At 51.1% G+C, this 18747-nt stretch overlaps 6 protein-coding genes and 1 non-coding gene across 7 annotated transcripts; 3 read left to right on the forward strand and 4 right to left on the reverse strand.

Annotated features, from left to right (window-relative positions):
* Nucleotides 1-4137: 4137 nt before the first annotated feature.
* On the reverse strand, nucleotides 4138-4253 carry LRP88_12741. The gene has a single exon (XR_014475199.1). It is a non-coding gene; the product is annotated as a 5S ribosomal RNA (ribosomal RNA).
* A 611-nt stretch (nucleotides 4254-4864) lies between these two features.
* Nucleotides 4865-5389, forward strand: LRP88_12742 (DUF1993 domain-containing protein; the record flags this gene model as incomplete). The annotated part of the gene is made up of 1 exon (XM_083249130.1): nucleotides 4865-5389. The coding sequence occupies one exon, from the start codon at nucleotides 4865-4867 to the stop codon at nucleotides 5387-5389; it is 525 nt and encodes a 174-aa protein (XP_083094932.1).
* Nucleotides 5390-7142: 1753 nt separating this feature from the next.
* On the forward strand, nucleotides 7143-7899 carry LRP88_12743 (pectate lyase; the record flags this gene model as incomplete). The annotated part of the gene is made up of 2 exons (XM_083249131.1): nucleotides 7143-7341; nucleotides 7397-7899. 2 exons carry the CDS (start codon nucleotides 7143-7145, stop codon nucleotides 7897-7899), a joined length of 702 nt encoding a protein of 233 aa, XP_083094933.1.
* Nucleotides 7900-8431: 532 nt separating this feature from the next.
* On the reverse strand, nucleotides 8432-10349 carry LRP88_12744 (M20 family metallopeptidase; the record flags this gene model as incomplete). The annotated part of the gene is made up of 3 exons (XM_083249132.1): nucleotides 8432-8640; nucleotides 8697-9901; nucleotides 9961-10349. The coding sequence occupies 3 exons, from the start codon at nucleotides 10347-10349 to the stop codon at nucleotides 8432-8434; spliced, it is 1803 nt and encodes a 600-aa protein (XP_083094934.1).
* A 2334-nt stretch (nucleotides 10350-12683) lies between these two features.
* Nucleotides 12684-13999, forward strand: LRP88_12745 (uncharacterized protein; the record flags this gene model as incomplete). Its single annotated transcript, XM_083249133.1, has 5 exons — nucleotides 12684-12816; nucleotides 13374-13522; nucleotides 13575-13702; nucleotides 13753-13857; nucleotides 13912-13999. The coding sequence occupies 5 exons, from the start codon at nucleotides 12684-12686 to the stop codon at nucleotides 13997-13999; spliced, it is 603 nt and encodes a 200-aa protein (XP_083094935.1).
* Nucleotides 14000-14604: 605 nt separating this feature from the next.
* Nucleotides 14605-15546, reverse strand: LRP88_12746 (uncharacterized protein; the record flags this gene model as incomplete). The annotated part of the gene is made up of 1 exon (XM_083249134.1): nucleotides 14605-15546. The coding sequence occupies one exon, from the start codon at nucleotides 15544-15546 to the stop codon at nucleotides 14605-14607; it is 942 nt and encodes a 313-aa protein (XP_083094936.1).
* Nucleotides 15547-17268: 1722 nt separating this feature from the next.
* LRP88_12747 (uncharacterized protein) lies at nucleotides 17269-18551 on the reverse strand (the record flags this gene model as incomplete). Its single annotated transcript, XM_083249135.1, has 5 exons — nucleotides 17269-17617; nucleotides 17673-17713; nucleotides 17777-18144; nucleotides 18209-18231; nucleotides 18286-18551. The coding sequence occupies 5 exons, from the start codon at nucleotides 18549-18551 to the stop codon at nucleotides 17269-17271; spliced, it is 1047 nt and encodes a 348-aa protein (XP_083094937.1).
* Between the last annotated feature and the right edge of the window lie 196 nt (nucleotides 18552-18747).

Below are 18747 nucleotides of genomic sequence, written 5' to 3' on the forward strand. Positions count from 1 at the left end.
TAGCCTACATAGCCCAACAACGAGCCACGCCCGCGTGCCATATCTACATATCAACGACCCTTAGAGTTTCCTCATTGGTTCTTGCCAAATTCTTCAGGTTAATTTTACGGCCCCTGGGCCCTGGCACGGCATCCCGCACAATGCGTCCGTCCCCTCCAGCCCCTGGGCCGAGACTTCCCACGAGTAGCTCAAAAGCGTGACGGAGTCGTAGGCTCCATTTAATAGGAGGACAGGAGAAGTCATATTAATCTTCCGGAACTTGCTTATGTTAAACTGCTCCGCGGCAGAAAACTTCCATCGAGCGCAGACAGGTCTCGAATCAACCAAGTCCTCAGCGACGGAGCTCTGCGTGAGACGGGCTCGATAGATGGAGTATAGATCATTTGGGTGGTCAATACGAAAGAAATAGTCGCTACAAGAGATTCTGAATAATGCTGTGTCTACGGCTAAGTTCCAAGCAGCGCCCGGATGGACGGCCAGGCTAGTGGTCGAACCGCCAGCGAACTTCAAACTGGAGCCCAGTCACCATTCAGGGCAGCCTCGGTTATTTTTATAGTGATGGGAAACTCCGGGGGAGGTAGATGGCTTTGGGAAGGGCCTGCGTGAGCTTTGAGACAACATAATTCCCGACACGCTGTCGTCATCGAGTAAAGGCCTACCAATCAACCCCCCATGCAATTCACGACAGCACTCATCAAGCCATCCTCAGTTGCACTCTCACTCTCATAGTCTGCCAGGGAGCGCAGCTTATACCTTGCTTCAACACGCTCGTTGAACAGATTCAGAAGCGCCGTTTCGCTATCCCGGGTGCTACCGATCCAGGTGCGAGTGAAATAGTCGTTGGCGTGTGACGCTTCCAAGCACAAAACGTCCAACACGGTCAGGGAACATGGCAATAAATGCCTAGCCCAGGACAGAGCCATGAGAAACACCCCAGTACTTGAGCTTGTGACCTTGGCCATGGGCCTTGACGATAAAAAGCAGATCTCTAACGATAAAGAGTGTCCCGATAACCAGCCATAGTCTTTCTCAGATTTATAACAGAGATTGGCCAGGACGGCTGACTCCCCCCACACGAAACTCTGGAGCACTTCCCATGTATCAATCTCGGCCAATTCTGACTCGTTGCATGAGAATGGGGAGGTCAAGGCTGGAAAATGGTGACAAGGAAGATGCTTTGGGGCCTCATGATTGAACAACTGCTCAAACGTAGGTAAGTTCGTGCGTATCGGAGGAATACTCATCTCGTGAAATTTTGTCAAGCCTTATATTACACTTGTGGCGAAGACGATCACCAATGTGGTTGGCGGGATGACTGACGATCATACATGCGACGGACAACGTCCATGGTGCATTTCCCAGTCACGGCATAGCAAATGCAGAAAGAAGCCACACCTGCACGAGATGCAAGGAATGAAGAAAAGGTACGGGATTCGCGGAATTCGCCATCCAATTATCGCGAGCTTTTAATAACGCTAAGTTGTCGGATCAGTGCCTTGGTTGTTCAGGCCAATGCTTGGCGAGTTGGTCGGCCGCTGGGTATGACCAAACCGGGTGACTTGCTTGCAGATGGCTAAGAAGGAGTCCGCTCTGTTGCCACGCATCTTGTGACTTGGCCCGGGACTTCGCAATCGCAATTTGGAATCTCGATGTCTATCTCCATTGGCGGGTAAGAGATAGTCAACTTATAGAGCCACATTGGGTGACAACTGCTCTTAGGACGCGGTCGCATGTCCCTGAAAAAGGCCTTCACATGTGTGCTAGCTAGCTTCGAATACGAGAGGCGTGAGCCGAGTGACGAAGATGCCGACCGCCACAACAACAAAGGCCTGGAGGCCGAAGGCGCTAGCCAGGGGCATTGCTATGTTTCCTACTACAACCCAACTTTTCTGGGCCTCTTCTTCCTTTGGAACTCGTACCAGACTCACAACACATGAGTGAAAGTCTATGACGAGTATAAGACAAGTGCACAAGCAAGCTGGGCAGTCAGGCTAATGTCAATGTTTCACAATATGCGCTTAGTCAGAGCACATGAAACGAACAAGCGAAATTGGCCCCGGACACGAGATCAAGGTAATTTCCACAATCCTCGCTTGTGTGTGTGAATATTGTTTCTATCAGTTATCAGCTTCACGACCAAACAAAGCCAACAGAAATGGTTCTAACGCGTCATCAAAGACGGTCGCTCTCTGCTAGGCTTGAGAACCTGGCACCAGAACTGCTGCGCCGCATCTTTGAGTGCTTCTGTCTCCACTGTCATGGTCGACCTGGCCTCCCATTTTGGAGTCTACATGAGCCCACGAGCTTGGAAGCAACGACATCTGCGGACTCATCGACATATTGGCAGGGCCGCCAAGCTCTGTCCAGTCTCTGCCGCGTCTCAAGACGGCTCCGCGATGTCGCTCAGGATGTCCTCTTTCACGAGTTCATCATTCCGGTCGGTCCCACATCGCTGCATCGACGCGTAGAGCCCTTTCTTCGGACTCTAGAATCACGGCCAGATCTCGCCCGAATGGTGCGTACCGTGGCCTTGGATGAATACCTATCGCTGCGCTTGGACGTTGAGTATGCTCGAGAGGTGGTTGAAGGAGCCTTGCACGCTTTGGGCACCAACTTTGCTCATTATTGGGAACAAAGAAAACAGTGCCAAGGGCCAGAACGCGACCCATCATGCTTTGAGATCTCGCAGAGTTTCATACTTGGACAACTTCAGCCAGGAGACTCGAGTAGTGAATACGTGCAACGGCTTGTTATGGCTGAGATTCTCGTCCTTCTGGTCGCCTTGCTCCCAAATCTACAACATCTCATTCTTCGCGATCATCTCTTCCCGCAGCTAGTCTTCCCTGCGGCAGCCAGTGCACTTAACATCACCAAAATCCCTCTCAAGACACTTGACGCAATGGCGGTGCCTCCTTCGATCCTGGCCGTTGCGCCAGATCTCGAGACGGTCCATGTAGGCCCTCGAGACTCTTACCCCAAGATGCCAAGTGTCAAAGGGGTTTACTTCTGTGGCCATGGAAGCGACGACAATATCAATGTCAAGAAGACAATCTCTTCGTGCTCTAGCGCTCTTTCTACCTTTTCGTACCAAACATACTTTATCTGGTCATCTGTCGATCAGAGCGTGGCCAAGATGTTGCAGCCGCGAACAGCAGTGGAACTTCTCACCAATGTCTGCTCAAGTCTGCGATGCTTGCATCTTGACATGCGTTTCAGGGTTGCTTTTGACAGAGACTCGCAAGTTGAGCCAATACCGAGTTTAAAACAGTTTATCGTGTTGGAGGAGCTTTTCCTTACCACCAACTCGATGTATAATGGGTCAAGCTCGGCCGTATCCGACGAGGAATTTCTTGTGCATCGTCTTCCCCAAAGCATCAAATCTGTTACATTCGTTGAGCCCGAATTTCCTCCTCCACCCGAACGCCTTCGTCGGGGCTTTCTTGGCCTGGCTGATGCCAGGAGAGATAATGGCCTGTTTCCAAACCTCAAAGAGTTGCGATGCGACTCAAGGCAGGTCTGTGAGGATGGAGCAATCAAGCATTTCTTTTCCCAGGTAGGGGTAGACTTCAAGTATCAAGAATTTCCCACACAAGGCTGGAGCTATTCCAGAGATCCCCTGCCTGCCGAGTCTCCCCGGCTTGCGTTTGAAGCATATCAGAGAGAGATTGAGCAAAACGGGCATGGGCCTCTTCCTTATAGTTCGGACGAGGATTTATAACGGCACGATGGATCAGATATACGCCGGAAGCCGGAAAACTGAGCAAGCTGGGGTTGTGCACAAACTTGATGAGATATCGTACGAGCCATGTTTCGTCTCAGAGCCGATGCAACATAGAGGGGGCTTCCGTTTGATCGATATGAAGAAGGCAGTCTCATATGATACGTCATGCCTTTCACTGTTTCTGGGCCAACAGACGCGCGAAGGAGGAGCATAGCTTGTTGTCCATCATGCTGTGGAGACCAGGAGTGGGCACCAAGCGAGAGTGACGCGAAATGCTGCTAGTATACAACGACCTAGTCAGTCAAGCAATATCATTGAGTCCACGAGGCACATTCAGGTGCTGCAAAGAAGACCAAAAGACATGGCAGTCTCCAAAAGGAAGACCACTGGCAGTTATAGGGAGCAAAAAAAGGCAACATACAACAGCGGGGATTCGCTGGTCGTCACCGACCCAACTACTAATCCGCCCCTCACCGGCTTATCTATGGGAGAGCGGACGGGATCCCGAGTTCTCCGGTGGGTATGGTCGTATGTGCTAGGAAGGGGCTAAGATTGCGTTCATAAGGGATGAAGAGGCTTCACGATAGCGATAGTCATACAGAAAACCCGGGACCTCATGGCGATTGCCCGCCCAGTGCTATTTCTATCTCCTTCAATAGGCTTAAAAATGACGGCCCTTTTATTTCATCTCGGAAAAAGGCTCAATTGAAGCAATATGACAGGTACAGTTGAGAAAGGGCGGCAGCTCTTCCCCCGCCATCGTTGCGGACGCCCCCATCCAATGACGTTGAAGCTTGAGCACAACATCAACCAGATACCAGGTTTGGGTGGCTCAAACACCGAAACGAGTAATCATTTGTTCGTGCCGTAGATTCACCATAAGTTAACATACCACAGCTAACAGATTGGAGTCAACAAGCTGAGAGGAACCTCGCATTACCTTGATAGGTTTCCTGGACCATCAAGTCCCACAACGCCTCCACGGTAAGCTCTGGCTCCTTCGGGGGAATATTTTACCGCTGTCTAGAATCCTTCATGTTGATCCTCACAACATCGCTGACTTTAACCCCTCATTATCGCACCTACACCTCCTCCAACTTGTCATTACACAACATCAAAGCCACCTTCATTGGACCATCAATCATGGCGTTCACATTATACGATGCAACCATTGTGGATGCAAAGACCATCCTTGAGACTTTAGATGGTCTCCTCAAGAAAGCAGAGGAGCAACCCAACGCGGAAAGTTTCCTAAAAGCGCGGCTCTACGAGGATATGAACCCCCTCACCTTCCAGATCCACGCAGCCACAAGGTTCTCAGAGCTCGTCCTTGCCAGGCTCACCGGGAGGGAAGCCGTGCAGTACGAGGACAACCTCGTCTCATACGCCGACATGCACGCACGCATCGCCGAGGTTCTGGCGGCCCTTGAAAAGGCGGACAAGGATACTGTCAACCGATATGGAGAGGAAGTTTTGCCGACAGCTTTGCCATCTGCAGGGACAATGGACATCAGTGGGAAGGCGTTTGCTAAGGGAGCAGCGATTCCCAACATCTACTTTCACATAAACATGACTTATGCTATCTTGAGAAAGGAGGGAGTGCCTTTGGGAAAGAAGGACTATGCGATGGGGTTTGCCATGGATCATATTCTCAAGCCGAAGCAATGAATGAGATCATATCGTTTTGAAGGAGAATAGCCTAGATAAATGGGTCTCGTCAATAATAACCTAGCTATGCTTTCCCCCCCCCCCCGTTGCTGCGCAGATTACTATTCACGGAAGATTTGATACGAGTAAATACTCGGTGAGGAAGAACTGGGTCCTACATCAGGTGTTGTTTACGATAACATGGTCAAATAAAGACTCCGAAGCGGATACTCAAGAGAGAACGGAGATCATTGTTCGTGATCTCCGTTGAGGTAAACACTTTTAACACCGCACTTTGGTCACAAAGGATGGGAGATAACGAGTCAAAATAAGAACAGCGCGATGAGATGAAATAGACCATTTGACTATAAAATTATATTCAAGCTACTATTATTGTTAATATTAGTTTGTCCTGCACATGGACAATGATGGTTTTCCATTCTATTCGCCTCAAAACAAGATGTTATCCAGTTGTAGGGTAGGCATTGGCCTCGGAGCCACCGTCTTTAAAATGGAGTCTGTCGGAGTTTTCTTGACCCCCACCGACAAAAACCGGGCCTCTGCCTGCACTTTACTTCCTCCAATCAGCAAACAGATGTGACAGTCAAGACCGGACGATTGTGAGGCGGGAAATCATTCAGGGGTAAGATTGTTTCTGTCAATGCAGGCGCAGGCCCGTCAGCTCAAAGTGCCGTGTTCATGGGTCGACCATGGAGACGGGATTGTCAACTCCACTCTGTTTACTCGACCAATATTGCGGTGTGAAGATGGCTTCTACTGATTCCGTTCCATCTGTAGTTTATTTCTGTTACAGTAGCAAAGAGATCATCAAGCTTAAACTTTGCATCTACACTAGGGACTACCCGTGGTCGCAGCATCGGAAGTCGGTGCACCGGTCATCTCTTAGCGGGCACATCTCGGTGAACCTTCACTTCAATAGAGTTCAAGTGTCTAGCGGTCTGCCCGAGATGCATGTCAGCCTCCCAGGATCCTCCAGACTGGGCGGTCGGCCGTGAGAGCCTAGCTCACTGGTGGAACTCTCAACGGCTCGACGTTTATGCAACCACAGACGTTGTATTAAGGAGTCAACCGTCATGACGGATGGATGACGGACCTCCGAAGCTGCCGTTTACAACAACAAGCTTCTCCAGGGCAATACGAGGCGATCCAATCGGTTCTCTCAGCTCTCGGAACCGTGTGGTCGGGCCATCTAAATCCGGCATGATGCCCCCCTGGGCTGCCACCCTCGACCTACCGTTTTCTGCATCAGACCGGCGTCACGTCGTTGGCTAATTCAAAGGGGGAGCGTTGCATGGGGCTCAAACATGGTTAACCTTAACAAGCTTAAGCATTAGCACCAATAGCTTATCCAGGTTGCCGCATGGATGCGTAGGATGGGGCGGACAGGGGGTCCCGCCCTATCATGAAGCTTGTTTCACACCCTAGTGGTGGAAATACTGCCCCGGGGATCCTCACAGGGTAAACTAGAAACACGGCCGTGCCACGAGTTCTTCCGCCGTGTCCCCTCGCCGAGACTGGAGATTGCTGCGGAGCAAAGGCCCGCCGGGAGGACCGATAGGCACCGGCCACGATGGCTGAACGAGGAGCCATCGTGCGACGCCGACAGTCCGGAGGCTCGATATAAAGATGCGTGAATGTCGCCTCGATAGCTTTTGATTCAGCACCTCAACTCAACGCACTCTCATCAATCCATTCACTTGCCTGCTTCTTCAACCACTCAACCAACAACCTCATCTCTTCTACAACCGCCAACATGCACGCTCCCAGCATCGTCACTGTCCTCGCCGCCCTCCCCGCGGCCATGGCTTGCCTCGGCTACACCGGTGGTGTCCCCAAGGCTACTGGCAGCAAGTCTCTGAGCGCCCCCAAGACCCTCAAGAAGGGTGAGGTTTTCGATGCCGGCTGGGTCCGGTACGACCGTGGTGTGAAGTGCACTGGTCAGGCTGAGGGTGGTAAGTTGTCACTGCTCCGAACAATCCAAGTAGCACATTCTAAGTCTACTTCTAGGTTCCAAGGATGCCGTCTTCATCCTCGAGGACGGTGCTACTCTCCGAAACGTCATCATCGGTGCCAACCAGCGTGAGGGTATTCACTGCAAGGGCTCCTGCAACATCGAGTTCGCCTGGTTCGAGGATGTCTGCGAGGATGCCATCTCCATTCTTGGCAGCGGCACTGCCAACATCATCGGTGGTGGTGCTTACCACGCCTCCGACAAGGTCATCCAACACAACGGCTGCGGTCACGTCAACATCGTCAACTTCTACGCCAACGACTACGGCAAGGTCTACCGATCTTGCGGTAACTGCAAGGGCAACACCAACTGCAAGCGCTCCGTGCACATGGAGGGCACCACTGCCGTCAAGGGTGGTGAGCTCATTGGCATCAACACCAACTACGGTGACAAGGCCACCTACTCTAACAACTGCTACCCCAAGACCCAGTGCCAGGGTTACAAGGGCTGCGACAAGGCCAAGGGCGAGTGCGAGCCCTCCAAGGCCGCCAAGTGCTAAATGGCTCGTTGACGGGCTGTGCGCTTTGAGTTGTTCGTTTTCTTCTTCTATGATACCATTGCTGGCATCTTTGTATCTGTTTCCACACGAGAGTGGTGGATCGCTACCTGTACATATTATCTTAGCGATGTATATAAAAGTAACCCGCAGGCTTGGTCCTGCATGTGCCGATAAATCTGTCTCATGTTACGTTTGCAATGTGACCTCCGCTTGATCTTAATGGCCATATCCTCAGAGGGAAATGGTGACTCAAATCAGCCTAGTAGTGGCAGTGATGTACAAGACTAGTTCTCAGAACAGGCACCGCAGGACTCGGACGTGGTGTTGCAAATAGCACAGAGAATGAATGTTGGGCCAAGAGAGTGACTTGACTGTGCTTTTGTTGGCTGTCAGCTAACTTCGCCAAAAAAAGGCCTCTTGCTTCTCCTGCAGAACCAGCTAATACAGGTTTGACCGGTTGCATCTACATGATTGCCGATCTAAGGAAGTTCCTTGGGCTCTTCGGCTGACGTTTATCAGCCCTACTGCCCCCTTACAAGTCCTTGCGCATTTGTTTCGCCTTCTTCCTCTCCTTCATCTCCTGGTCATAAGTGTTGGCCTGGTCAAAGTTGCGGATAAAGTCGTAATAGAACCTAGCCATGTCTACATGCTCACTCATCAAAAGTTTATCGTTAATGCCGTGGATGTTGCCGAATGACTTGAGGCTTCCAGGACTCCACCTGTAAATGTTCCTTGATAGATCTATAAGAGCCCGGTGTTAGCGAAAATAGTTTACTTGCCAGGATTAGGGTACCTACCAAGGTAGTGGCGAGTATCAGTGTTGCCTGTCATGGCGCCAGGGGCTGGGACGACGTTGGTGCCCCGCTGAGCAAGGGAGTGGCGGATGGTGCCAGTGAATATATCCCAGACATGGCCCTTAGTGGGAGAGACAGGCGTGGGGTAGTGCTTTTCCCTTGCCTCCAAGATGAGCTTGCCGCTGTATATAGGCTTCCAGAACGGCCTTGAGTCCTCGCTCTCAGGGGAGATGCCATGAGCTTCAAGATATTGCATATAGTCCCGGTCGCCTTTGAAGGCCTCGACTCGGATGTTGTACTTCCGAGCGACCTCATTGGCCAGGTTTGCGATGCGGTGTTGGATACCACCGACGCTGTCCTGAGGTGCAAAGCGGTGGTTGACTCCCATACTGACAAACTCGGGCAGAGAGTTGATCTTGTTCCCACCACAAAACGAGTCGATCGCTTGAGATGTCTGGATGGCATACTGCTTCTCTGACGAGACCTGGGCCCAGAGTTGAGCTGCACCTCTGAGGTCGCCCCAGCGGATCATTTGAGTAAGGGTAGGGAGGGCTCGAGGTGTGTAGCGAGTGAAGCAAACCAAACCCTCGTGCACGGGACCATTTCTGAGGATCTCGGGCCTGAAAGGATTGTCCTCTAGTACGACGGCAACCTCTGACATGATGCCAACGGCTGTGTTTGGAGGAGGGGTAGAGCTGTGCCCACCGACAACGCTGAGGTCGAACCACACATCTAGGTAGCCCTTTTCATAGACGGCAGGGAGGGCATAAAGGGTATCGCCAATACTCTCCAGGCCCGCGCCACCTTCGTCAATAATAACAGCTATTCCGTCATCTCCATATCTCTCCTGCAGGTACTTGGAGATCTCACCGGCGCCACGAAGACCGGAGCACTCCTCGTCAAAGCCAAAGGCAAAGACGACTGTGCGGGTTGGCTGGTAGTCTTCCTGGGAGAGAAGAGCCTCCATGGCAGACATCAAGGCGGTGATGGCTGACTTGTCTGAGGAACCGCGGCCGTAAAGATATCCGGTAGATTCATTGTAGTAGCCACCGAACGGCGGGTACTCCCACCGATCCAAGGTTTCTTCCTCGACGGGCACCACGTCTTGGTGGGCAGTTAGGAGGATGGGAGCAAGACTGTCATCGGACCCCTTGATAGTGTAAACGAGCCCAAACCGATTCACAGTTTCCGCGCTAGCATATTTGTACCTTGGTTTCATGATGTTAGCCTATAATCCTCATCTTGACGTTCATGTTGAATGACTTACACATTCGGATATGTCTCCTTCATGAGGCCAGGAATTTCGAGGAAAGGCTTCCATCTTTCATCTTCTTCAAAGTCCCCGAGGTCATCGTAGCAGACTGAAGGTATACGGACAAGGGGCTGATGACGCTTCACCATGACCTCGATCGCCTCGGGGCCTGAGAACAACTCATCCGAGCTCAGCAATCCGTCCCCCGAAGGGTCCATAGGTCGAGAGAGCTCGCACCCAAGCCAGGAGGCGTCAGGCTTGGTCTCATGCTTTGTCTCCGGCTTCGCCTCGGCTGTGGCCTTTTTGGTCTGCCCAAGACGGTGCTGGTTTCTGTCGTTGAGTGCAAGGCCAGATACTTCGCCGGCTGCAAGGAGGGCGGCAATGGTCCAAACAGGGGATCTCATATTGAGTGTGGCGGCAACTTGAGATCGCTTGAAGACACAAAATAACTGATACGTTGAGTAAGAGTGAGGCTCGCGGTGACAAGAGCACCGAAAGAAGCCTTTTTATAGTTTCCAGTGTCACAGGGCATCCTCGTTCCTCGCTTGCAACCCTGAGTCAACAACTCCTCATGTCTCACACAATCGACCGTAGGCCGTGCGTGGTGTCTCACATGCAGCCCTGGCCGCTTAACTCCGCGTAGTTGTGGCCTGCATCTTGTCCGAGGTTTCACCACAGAGACTCGACAGCCGGAAAGATGCCGCAGAACTCAGATGGCCTATCTCAAGTTCATCCGTCTACCACGTCCTGCAGGCTCGTTCGTGACGTGGCAGTCGGCCCACAAAGAGTCGGCATAGGCGTTGACCATGTCTCACAACCCCTCTCTCTCGGGGGCGAATCCTGACATGAAGCTGTTCCACTCGATGGTGGTGGATGAGCTTCCGTCCATAGGATGTGGAGTAGATATTCTCTCAATACCCCGTATTAATGAGTGGACACAGCCATCTTGTCCGGCTATCGAGGCTCGAAGGCGATCTTCTCCGCCCAGGATGCATACAGGTTGAGGCGGGAGAGCTCATATCGAATGATTGCTGCTGTTCTGTCGTGATTGGTCGTGGGCTCGATTGAGGCGGAACTTTTCAGATAGGTAGGTCGATCGATCAGTTCGGTTCTTGTCTTGGCTTTGGGCGCGGCGTTAAAGACGGACTTATCACTCGGCGATTGTGCATTGCTGAGTCCGCGCGAGACGAGAACATATCGTCGGTCCGGAACGAATCGTAAAGCGCATGGCTGCATGCTTGCATGTTCATCGTCCCGTCCCGTCTTGGCGCCTCCACTGGGGCTAGCCTTGACAAGATGCTGGCCTCGGTAGGATGGTTGCATTACTCCTTGAAGGGTAAGCCCTCGAAAGCTATCACACTTCTACCGGCCTACAGAACATCACCCAGGCGAACAAGAAATCTTCTCGGTCACAACATCAGGTACAAGAGCCGTCAGTGGCTCCGGCGATGACAGACGGGATCTTAACTACTGTGCCTAGCGTACGGACATGTAGACCTGCAGATCTGGGGCTGTAAGGGTGCGCCTCTGCCGCCCCAGCTTCTCCATAGCTATGCGGCGTCAATCGAAAGCTCGTGTCATATCTGCAGCTTGTGAGATCCTCACCCTGCAAAATATGACGAATCAATTCAATCTGAACGCTGCCCATGTCTCACTCGAACTCAAGGTCCGTCGTATCCACTCGCTTCTGGCGTCACGATCAGAGCCCTGCCGCCAAGCGTTCACCTGCACACTGCTCTGTTCGGCCACAATGGGGTGACTCTTGGTCAATATCGTGAAAGTTGGTGGAGCAGAGATCCAGGTCCCCCCCCCCGAGGGGACTCGGCACTGTAATGGAGTCAAAACCCGACATCTCTCGGTGCACCTTTGATTCCCCGGCCATGTCTCTCGCCGCGTATAGTGTTCCGGAGTACAAGTCCGCACAAAATATCGACTTGTCTCTTTTTGGGTATTTCTGGGCATGCCCTTGATGCACCCTTGCGCTGCTCTCTGAATGGGTCCTTGGCTGCAGCAGGCCGTCGGAGATGGTCTCACCAGACCCCGAAGCTTGCGGTTTACGATGCTGTTGGCATTGGCATACTGTTTGTTGAATCATTCTTTGGGAAGCTTATATGTAGAATAATCTCACATAGAGTATCTCATAACATGAGAAACGAAGGAGCATCTTGATACGCCGAGTGAAGCTGTTTCAGGGCAGCCATAGAATGTCTCTCCCTCAGGTGGAGATGGATGTCTTGCCCCATTCTCAGTCGCCGGGCTTCCTGGTTTCATAATTATGGAAAGAAACACACAAGCTGTGCCTCCCACACCTGGATGTGTCGACTGGTAATGGAACTCGGAAGGGAGGGCGTAGAGGATACAACCACTAGTCTACCTCACCTCACCTCCTTACCTAGGTACGAACCACAAACCCAACAGCCCCATCATGTCCATCCATCCAGTATCAATCAATAATGGTGCATTTTCAGCATCGGCATCCACTCAATCATCTCCGATCACAAGTGGTCGAGCAACCAGAGATCCTCTCGAACCTTTACATGGGCACGATGTCGATTGCCCCGGCTTCCACCCTCATCCCTGCCGCTCGCTCCCTCGAGCGCCAATGCAATAGCGCAGCATCACTCACCGCAACACAGGCGCCAGTCTATCTACTATCTATGACTCAGTTATCTCATCAAGGGCTAGGCTTTAACTATAACAAAGAACACAATAGCCATTTTATCTACGATAGACTCAACATGCCCGCAAAGAGATTGTACGAAGTCCCCAACACACACATCCCAGCCAGTTTTCACTTCCAAGTCCTATACACTCCTGATACAATTCTTTCACTCACTGACATCTACACAGTCGATCAAGTCCACCAAGTCCGTAAGCGCATCATATTGAGTTGGGTGCAGGATCCGCACTGACTCTATCGAAGGCAGCGAAGCGGAACGGGTCCTCCGACCTGCCCTTGCTCCGTGAGATCGTTCACAACTCATGCAATCGCTAGCTGAATGGATATCTTCGGTCAGTAACAGGCCGAGTACCATCTATCCCCCGTCATGTTCCTCTTTAGTCGATCGTTTCTCGTCTCAGATCGCCCATCGCGTATTTCGGAACGGCTCAGTTGACGCTGCGACATTTGAGGCGATGCCACGCATCCTGGGGCCGCTTTACTGACACTGCGGTAACCATATCTCTATTTACAAGGTCCTTTACAATCATGCTACTAGCCAATTTCTTAAGGTCGATCTCCCAAGGTTTTATTGTTGATCCCATTTCTTCCTTCACCCAGATGTAGCCATGCGACAGAGCCTCACTTCTGGCATATGAAGCATTTGACAGGCTGCAGTGATCTCACCGAGCTTGCGATGACCTCAATGGCTGGTATCTGCACGGGGCTTACTCCGGTTCCGATGAGCGAAGCTAAGTCTGACATGCAGGGGGCTACCGAATCAGCCACGAGAAGGATCTCTGCGCCTTAGGCCACTCGTTCCTTGCCGTTCTCAATGTGGTGGCGCTCATTCTAGCCTCGCTCGCATACAGCCAGAACGAGTCGAAAAGGCCCGCTGAGCTTGCACTCTGCGTGTTGGTATGAATCATATTCCTCGGTATTTTGGATGTACAAATTAACAGAAGTGTAGACGGGCATCTTTGTTCCCTTCATCTTTGCCTCTGTGTGGCTCATCATCAGTATCAAACCGAGCGATAAAAGGGCCGTGACCAAGCTGATCTTTGTGGCTGTTGTTGTCATTTTCTACTGTCTCTTATCGTGGGTAAATCTTTGATCAAAGCAATACAGTAATAGCTGACAGGTCATAGTTTCGGCTTTGGTGTGGCTTTTGCAAAGCGGCTCATCAAGAATGAGGAATGGGGGCCCAAGATTACATTTCGGATTGCGTCGACTGTGATCAATCTGATAAACGTGTATGTTTTTTCGTCCGAAAGCCGTACCGACAGTAACTTATTTACTTTGTATAGCCTGGTTGGATTCGTTATCCTCTGGTTTCACCAGCGTCTGGGTTCTGCCATTCCAAGCTACCCCATCACGCCAGGTATGGCAGCGTGAACATATTTTATGCTACCAATGGCCCATCTACAACTCAGGGGGGATGTAATAACTGCCAAGTGAACCCTTACAGGGAATGTCTTTGCAGAGTTGAATGGTCTGTGAGTGGATTTGTAATGCCGTCAGGAGGCGTTGGATGTTATCAAGTGATTGTTGTCCAAAGCCAAAGCGAGGCCAATATGACAGCAACATATGAGAAAGTTTATGGATTAACAGGCTAAAGAAGCGTTGCATATCTATTACTGCATTTGGGACTTGATACAGTCAATATTATGACATAGTCGCGGTGTGTAGCTGCTTGGGTGAACCATGTATAGTTGAGAGAATGGATGAAAGCAACAACAGATACAGCACAGCGAATGCAGTTATACAATCAAGGTCAAGTTCTAGATTTTGCATCATGTTCTTTACTAGAGCGGCAATTATCCATCTACTGTTAGCAAATCTCATGCTCAAAGTGCCCATTACCTGAGTTGTTAAAAACTTGACGTCCCTCTTTAGTATCTTTTGTGATTTCTCTTCAACCTTGACCTATTAATGCTAGAATTGAAGTCTGCTGCTAATGAACATCTTCCAAATCTAAAGGGCAGCGCTTTGTAGCCTCCTTAGAGGCAGTCACACCCTAGAAGCCCTACGCGCCTGGGTGCCTCGATCCATTGGTGCCACTCTAGCTCTTCATCATCTCCGATCTGGTCCCAGACACGTGCCATAAAGTCAATAGAGTCCTTGAATGTCATACTCTCGCTGCATTCAGCGTCGTTCTCAATGGTCTTCCATTCGCTTCGAGTCATCCAGGGTTCCACCTCGACTAACCGTCGGTCTTCCAGGTAGAAAGCCACATCCTGCCCCTCTCTAGTTGTGAATTTCCCAATATCCACAGCATACTTTCGCCTGATGCTGCAATCCACAATCCAAACATTGGTCAGAGCGGTCTGGGACAAGATGCCAGCGATCTTGTCAATCATGTCGAGCCCCCATTCCGGATTGTATTCCAACGCGATGTTTTTGACAGTCTCGAAACCATTCATCGCAGATGCGAGGGGGTGACGAGTAGTGAAGTTGAACCAATCAATTGTGTCCAGATTTAGCGGCTGGAGCATGAAGAGGTCTTGGTGTGGGAAGACGGTAAAGAAATTCGTACGCCCGTCGAGGCCTATGAAGTGGCCCGTTAGCGGCATATTGAGTTTCTTCTCGAATGGCATAGACCAGAAAGACCCCCAGTCTTTATCCATAAGAGTTTTCCACTTGAGGCGGCTGAAATGGCGTTCCATGACGAGCCTGGACTCTTTGCAAGCGCTCCATAATCCTTTGTCGAGGAGGGTGACGCTAGCGAAGGAGTTCTTAGACCTTGGAATAGCAAGGCGGTGATCATCAGGGCAGCCATGGGGGAGGAAGACTTCGATATTGTTGCCAATGACGTTATCGTACTTTGGGTCATAGATTTGGAAGATGTGCACCCCGGGAAGGGGAAGTCGAATAGCGAGTTTCCATATTTGATCTCGAAGCTCCCAAGGGAGTTTAATAAAGTGATGGAAAGTGTCGTTCATTTCAAAATGCGGAACAGTAAGCGGATCTTGGGTCAAATGTTTAGGAATAGGTGATGTGACTGGGGACTTTGTTTACCTATTCGCAGAGGATGGCATCTATCTATATCTGCCTGCCTCGCCCAACAGCTCGAAACCCATGCTTGGTTGTCTGAGCCACCACATACACTGAACTTTGCGAAGGGCGAAGCTTAAGGTGAACTCTCCTGTTGAAATTTCCAACCTGCAGTTTACACAACCCATCCCAGAACCTTGTCCAAAGTTTGCTTCAAGCAGGCAGAAACCTCTGTTTTGTATTTTACTCTACTCTTAGTATCACAAGAGATGATTGATTCATCTATTATGGCCCGTACAATGCTTTGAGTACTTATCAGGTCATTGGGTGAAGCCTGTTGCTTAGCGCTTCGAAAGCAACCCTAATAAAAAGACGTGCTTGACCCAAAGCCCCTATTGCAGCCGCTATGGTTCATAGAAGCTTCTCAGTGACTCATTCTCCATAAAGTATGTCAGAAACCCAAAGACGTCGCGCACCTGGGGTATAAGGAACCTATATCAGGCTCCCTCCTCTCTTCATCTTCTTTCAATCAACACAGCGCAAAACCAAAGGCAGCTATGAAACTAGTCAAGATCAACTTCAGCGACGTCGCAGACGACTGTAGGAATGGGCGGGCTACACGTTTCAACATCAGCTTCCATCCTGCAGACCAAGTTCCCGCCAATCTACCGAGGCCTTCAGAGGCGCCTTATGCCTTTGCCCGGTGGCTTCCGCTAATCCTTCAGACCCGAAAAGTCGATCCGTCGGCCGTTCAGACGGTCCGTCTTTCTCGCGTCCAAGCCCGCCTCCTCGTGGATGCCTCAGCAACTTCCATCATCACGGGTGAGTTGAGCCGCGCGCTCGAGGAAGATCTCAAGGATGAAGTCTCTCCTCCCTTTTCGTCTCTTCGCTTCACACCCGAGGGGCTCTTCATGCGCTTGACGGGCTGTTCGCCCAAAGATGGAAGATGGAGAGATCCGCCCGACCATCACTCCACTCCACGGATGACATCATTCTTCGTCTGACGACCTCGCATCGAGCACGTAACGACATTGTGAACAGTCTCGAATCCGGGTCGGAAACCGTCGACATCACACTATTGCCTTTCGATGCTCGGATGGACAGTAGGCACGAATACCTAGTGTTCTGCTGTCCTACAACCGGAAACATCACGGCCGTGAGCCAATACTGCTGGCACAAGCCTTGGCTTTTCCACTGCAGACCAGGTACGGCGTTGAAGCCAGTGGCGGACAAGATTTGGGCCGGCATCGTTGCCCTTCATCAACAAATCATGAACGATCTCAAGCCGGACGCCGAACTCGATAATCTCCTGCTCAGACAGGGGTTCACGTTTGACGTCTTGTACGACGAGGACAAGGGAACAACGGAACTCGTTGAGCTGAATGTGTTTGGGGCGAGGAGTGGGTGTGGATCTTGTCTCTTCAACTGGGTAAACGACTTCTCCCTACTCTACGGAGAAGGCAAGGATGTACAGTTTCGGGTCACTTTTTGAGGTGGAACTAGTGGTTAACCGCCAAAAAAGACAGCAATCCAATTATTTGTGCAAGCGAGCGATATCAAAACTGGGCAGGTTTCAGAACCAACTCTCGTGTTGCGCAGTTGGGCCTCGATCATTATTACAAGTTCCGCGACAGGCTGAAAAGACAAATGGGTACAAAATAAAAAAACAATCACATCCCTCTTGTTAGACTCCTTTGACTTGCAGTTTCATCCTCACTATCAATCGACTTGCGAGTTATCGCGGTCTCGACCGTGATATGGATGCGTCCGTCTGCGGGATAAGAGCGTCGTTTCGGGCCCACCTCAACCACACTTCCATTGCCAGTTGGTACCTGAGCTGCCCTGAGTCTTCCGGGTGCACTCTTTGTAGCAAGAGATAGAATGCGGTCTGCCGGTGGTGTTCGGCTGTTTCTGTCTCCGTTGCGGTTGCGGTCTTGAGCAACCTTGGTGATGAGATCTGACATGTTCATTTCGATGAACAGCTTGACCAAGAAGGCCAGGGAATGGAACTGTAGGTACCTACACGCAATAGGTCAGTCATGGCTCACGTTTAGGTCAACGACTGGGTCCTTACACAAGCTTGCTGGGCAAGGACATGAGCCCGATGAGCGCGATCTGGGCACGCGGTTAGTGAACGTTCTGGCAGCAATAGACAAGGAGACTATGGGAGAAGCTTACGTCGAGAGAAATAGAGGCCAAGATCATGCCACAGTTGAACTGAAACAAGGAGAGGTACTTGTTGTTGAGCCCGTGACTGACCATCCGGTTTCGGACCAGTTGGACGAAGCGCAGGTTAAGCGATAGGTCAATGATGGAAAAGATGGCCATTTCGCATCTCTCCCAGATCTCGCTTATTCGCATCCACTTGTGTGAGATCTGAAGCTGGGCGGGGACCCAGGTGACCATGACACTGATATTGACCAGCAATATGAGGAAGAAGACTGCCCATCTTAGGCGAGCGACGGCGGCGGGGTTGGGCGTCAGAAGAGCGAGACGGTTGACGATGATCTGCGTGAGAAGCTGGATCTGAAGCGACCAGAAACAGGCTTATACGATAAAGTGGTAAGCGGATGGATTCTCAAGTAACGTGGCGGTTCGGCACTCGTTTACCTATAAGGAAGAACAATTGAAAGCTGCAAGAGGGCCATTGGTAAGTCTCTCTGCTACTAGACGGATGGCATACACACCTTGGTTTAATAAATCCACGTTGAAAACACCAAGCGAAAGCACCAAGCACGATATTCACTGCCCATCCAACCCAGATCATGACGAGGTACGCCGTGACATGGCGCTTTCGTCTCCATGTATCCAAGGTCTGAGTGGCGGCTCGGAGGGCGGCGAAGAAGACGAATGCAAAGGAAAATCCCCAAAAGATGCTGGAGCAGTTCATATCGACATCGTTGGGGGCGTGAAAGACGTATGAGTCCGGGACGAGGAAGCCATTGCTCGACATATTGGCCAGATTTGGCAGCACAATCACGAATTGGCGGTACAATACAGAAACAGAAAAAGACTTGCTTGCCTCCTCGAGGCGGGTGCCCTCTCAGTTAAGAGGGACGAGTCGCCACGAGTCGCCTCCCACACCCTCAACCTTGGGATTGCGGGGTAGCGGTTGTCTAGTCTAGAACGCGGATAGCTCAATGCATTCC

Source organism: Fusarium phalaenopsidis, assembly GCF_050370095.1.
Source record: "Fusarium phalaenopsidis strain FUZ10S chromosome Unknown contig_32328, whole genome shotgun sequence".
In the NCBI taxonomy this organism is placed as follows: Eukaryota; Fungi; Ascomycota; class Sordariomycetes; order Hypocreales; family Nectriaceae; genus Fusarium; species Fusarium phalaenopsidis.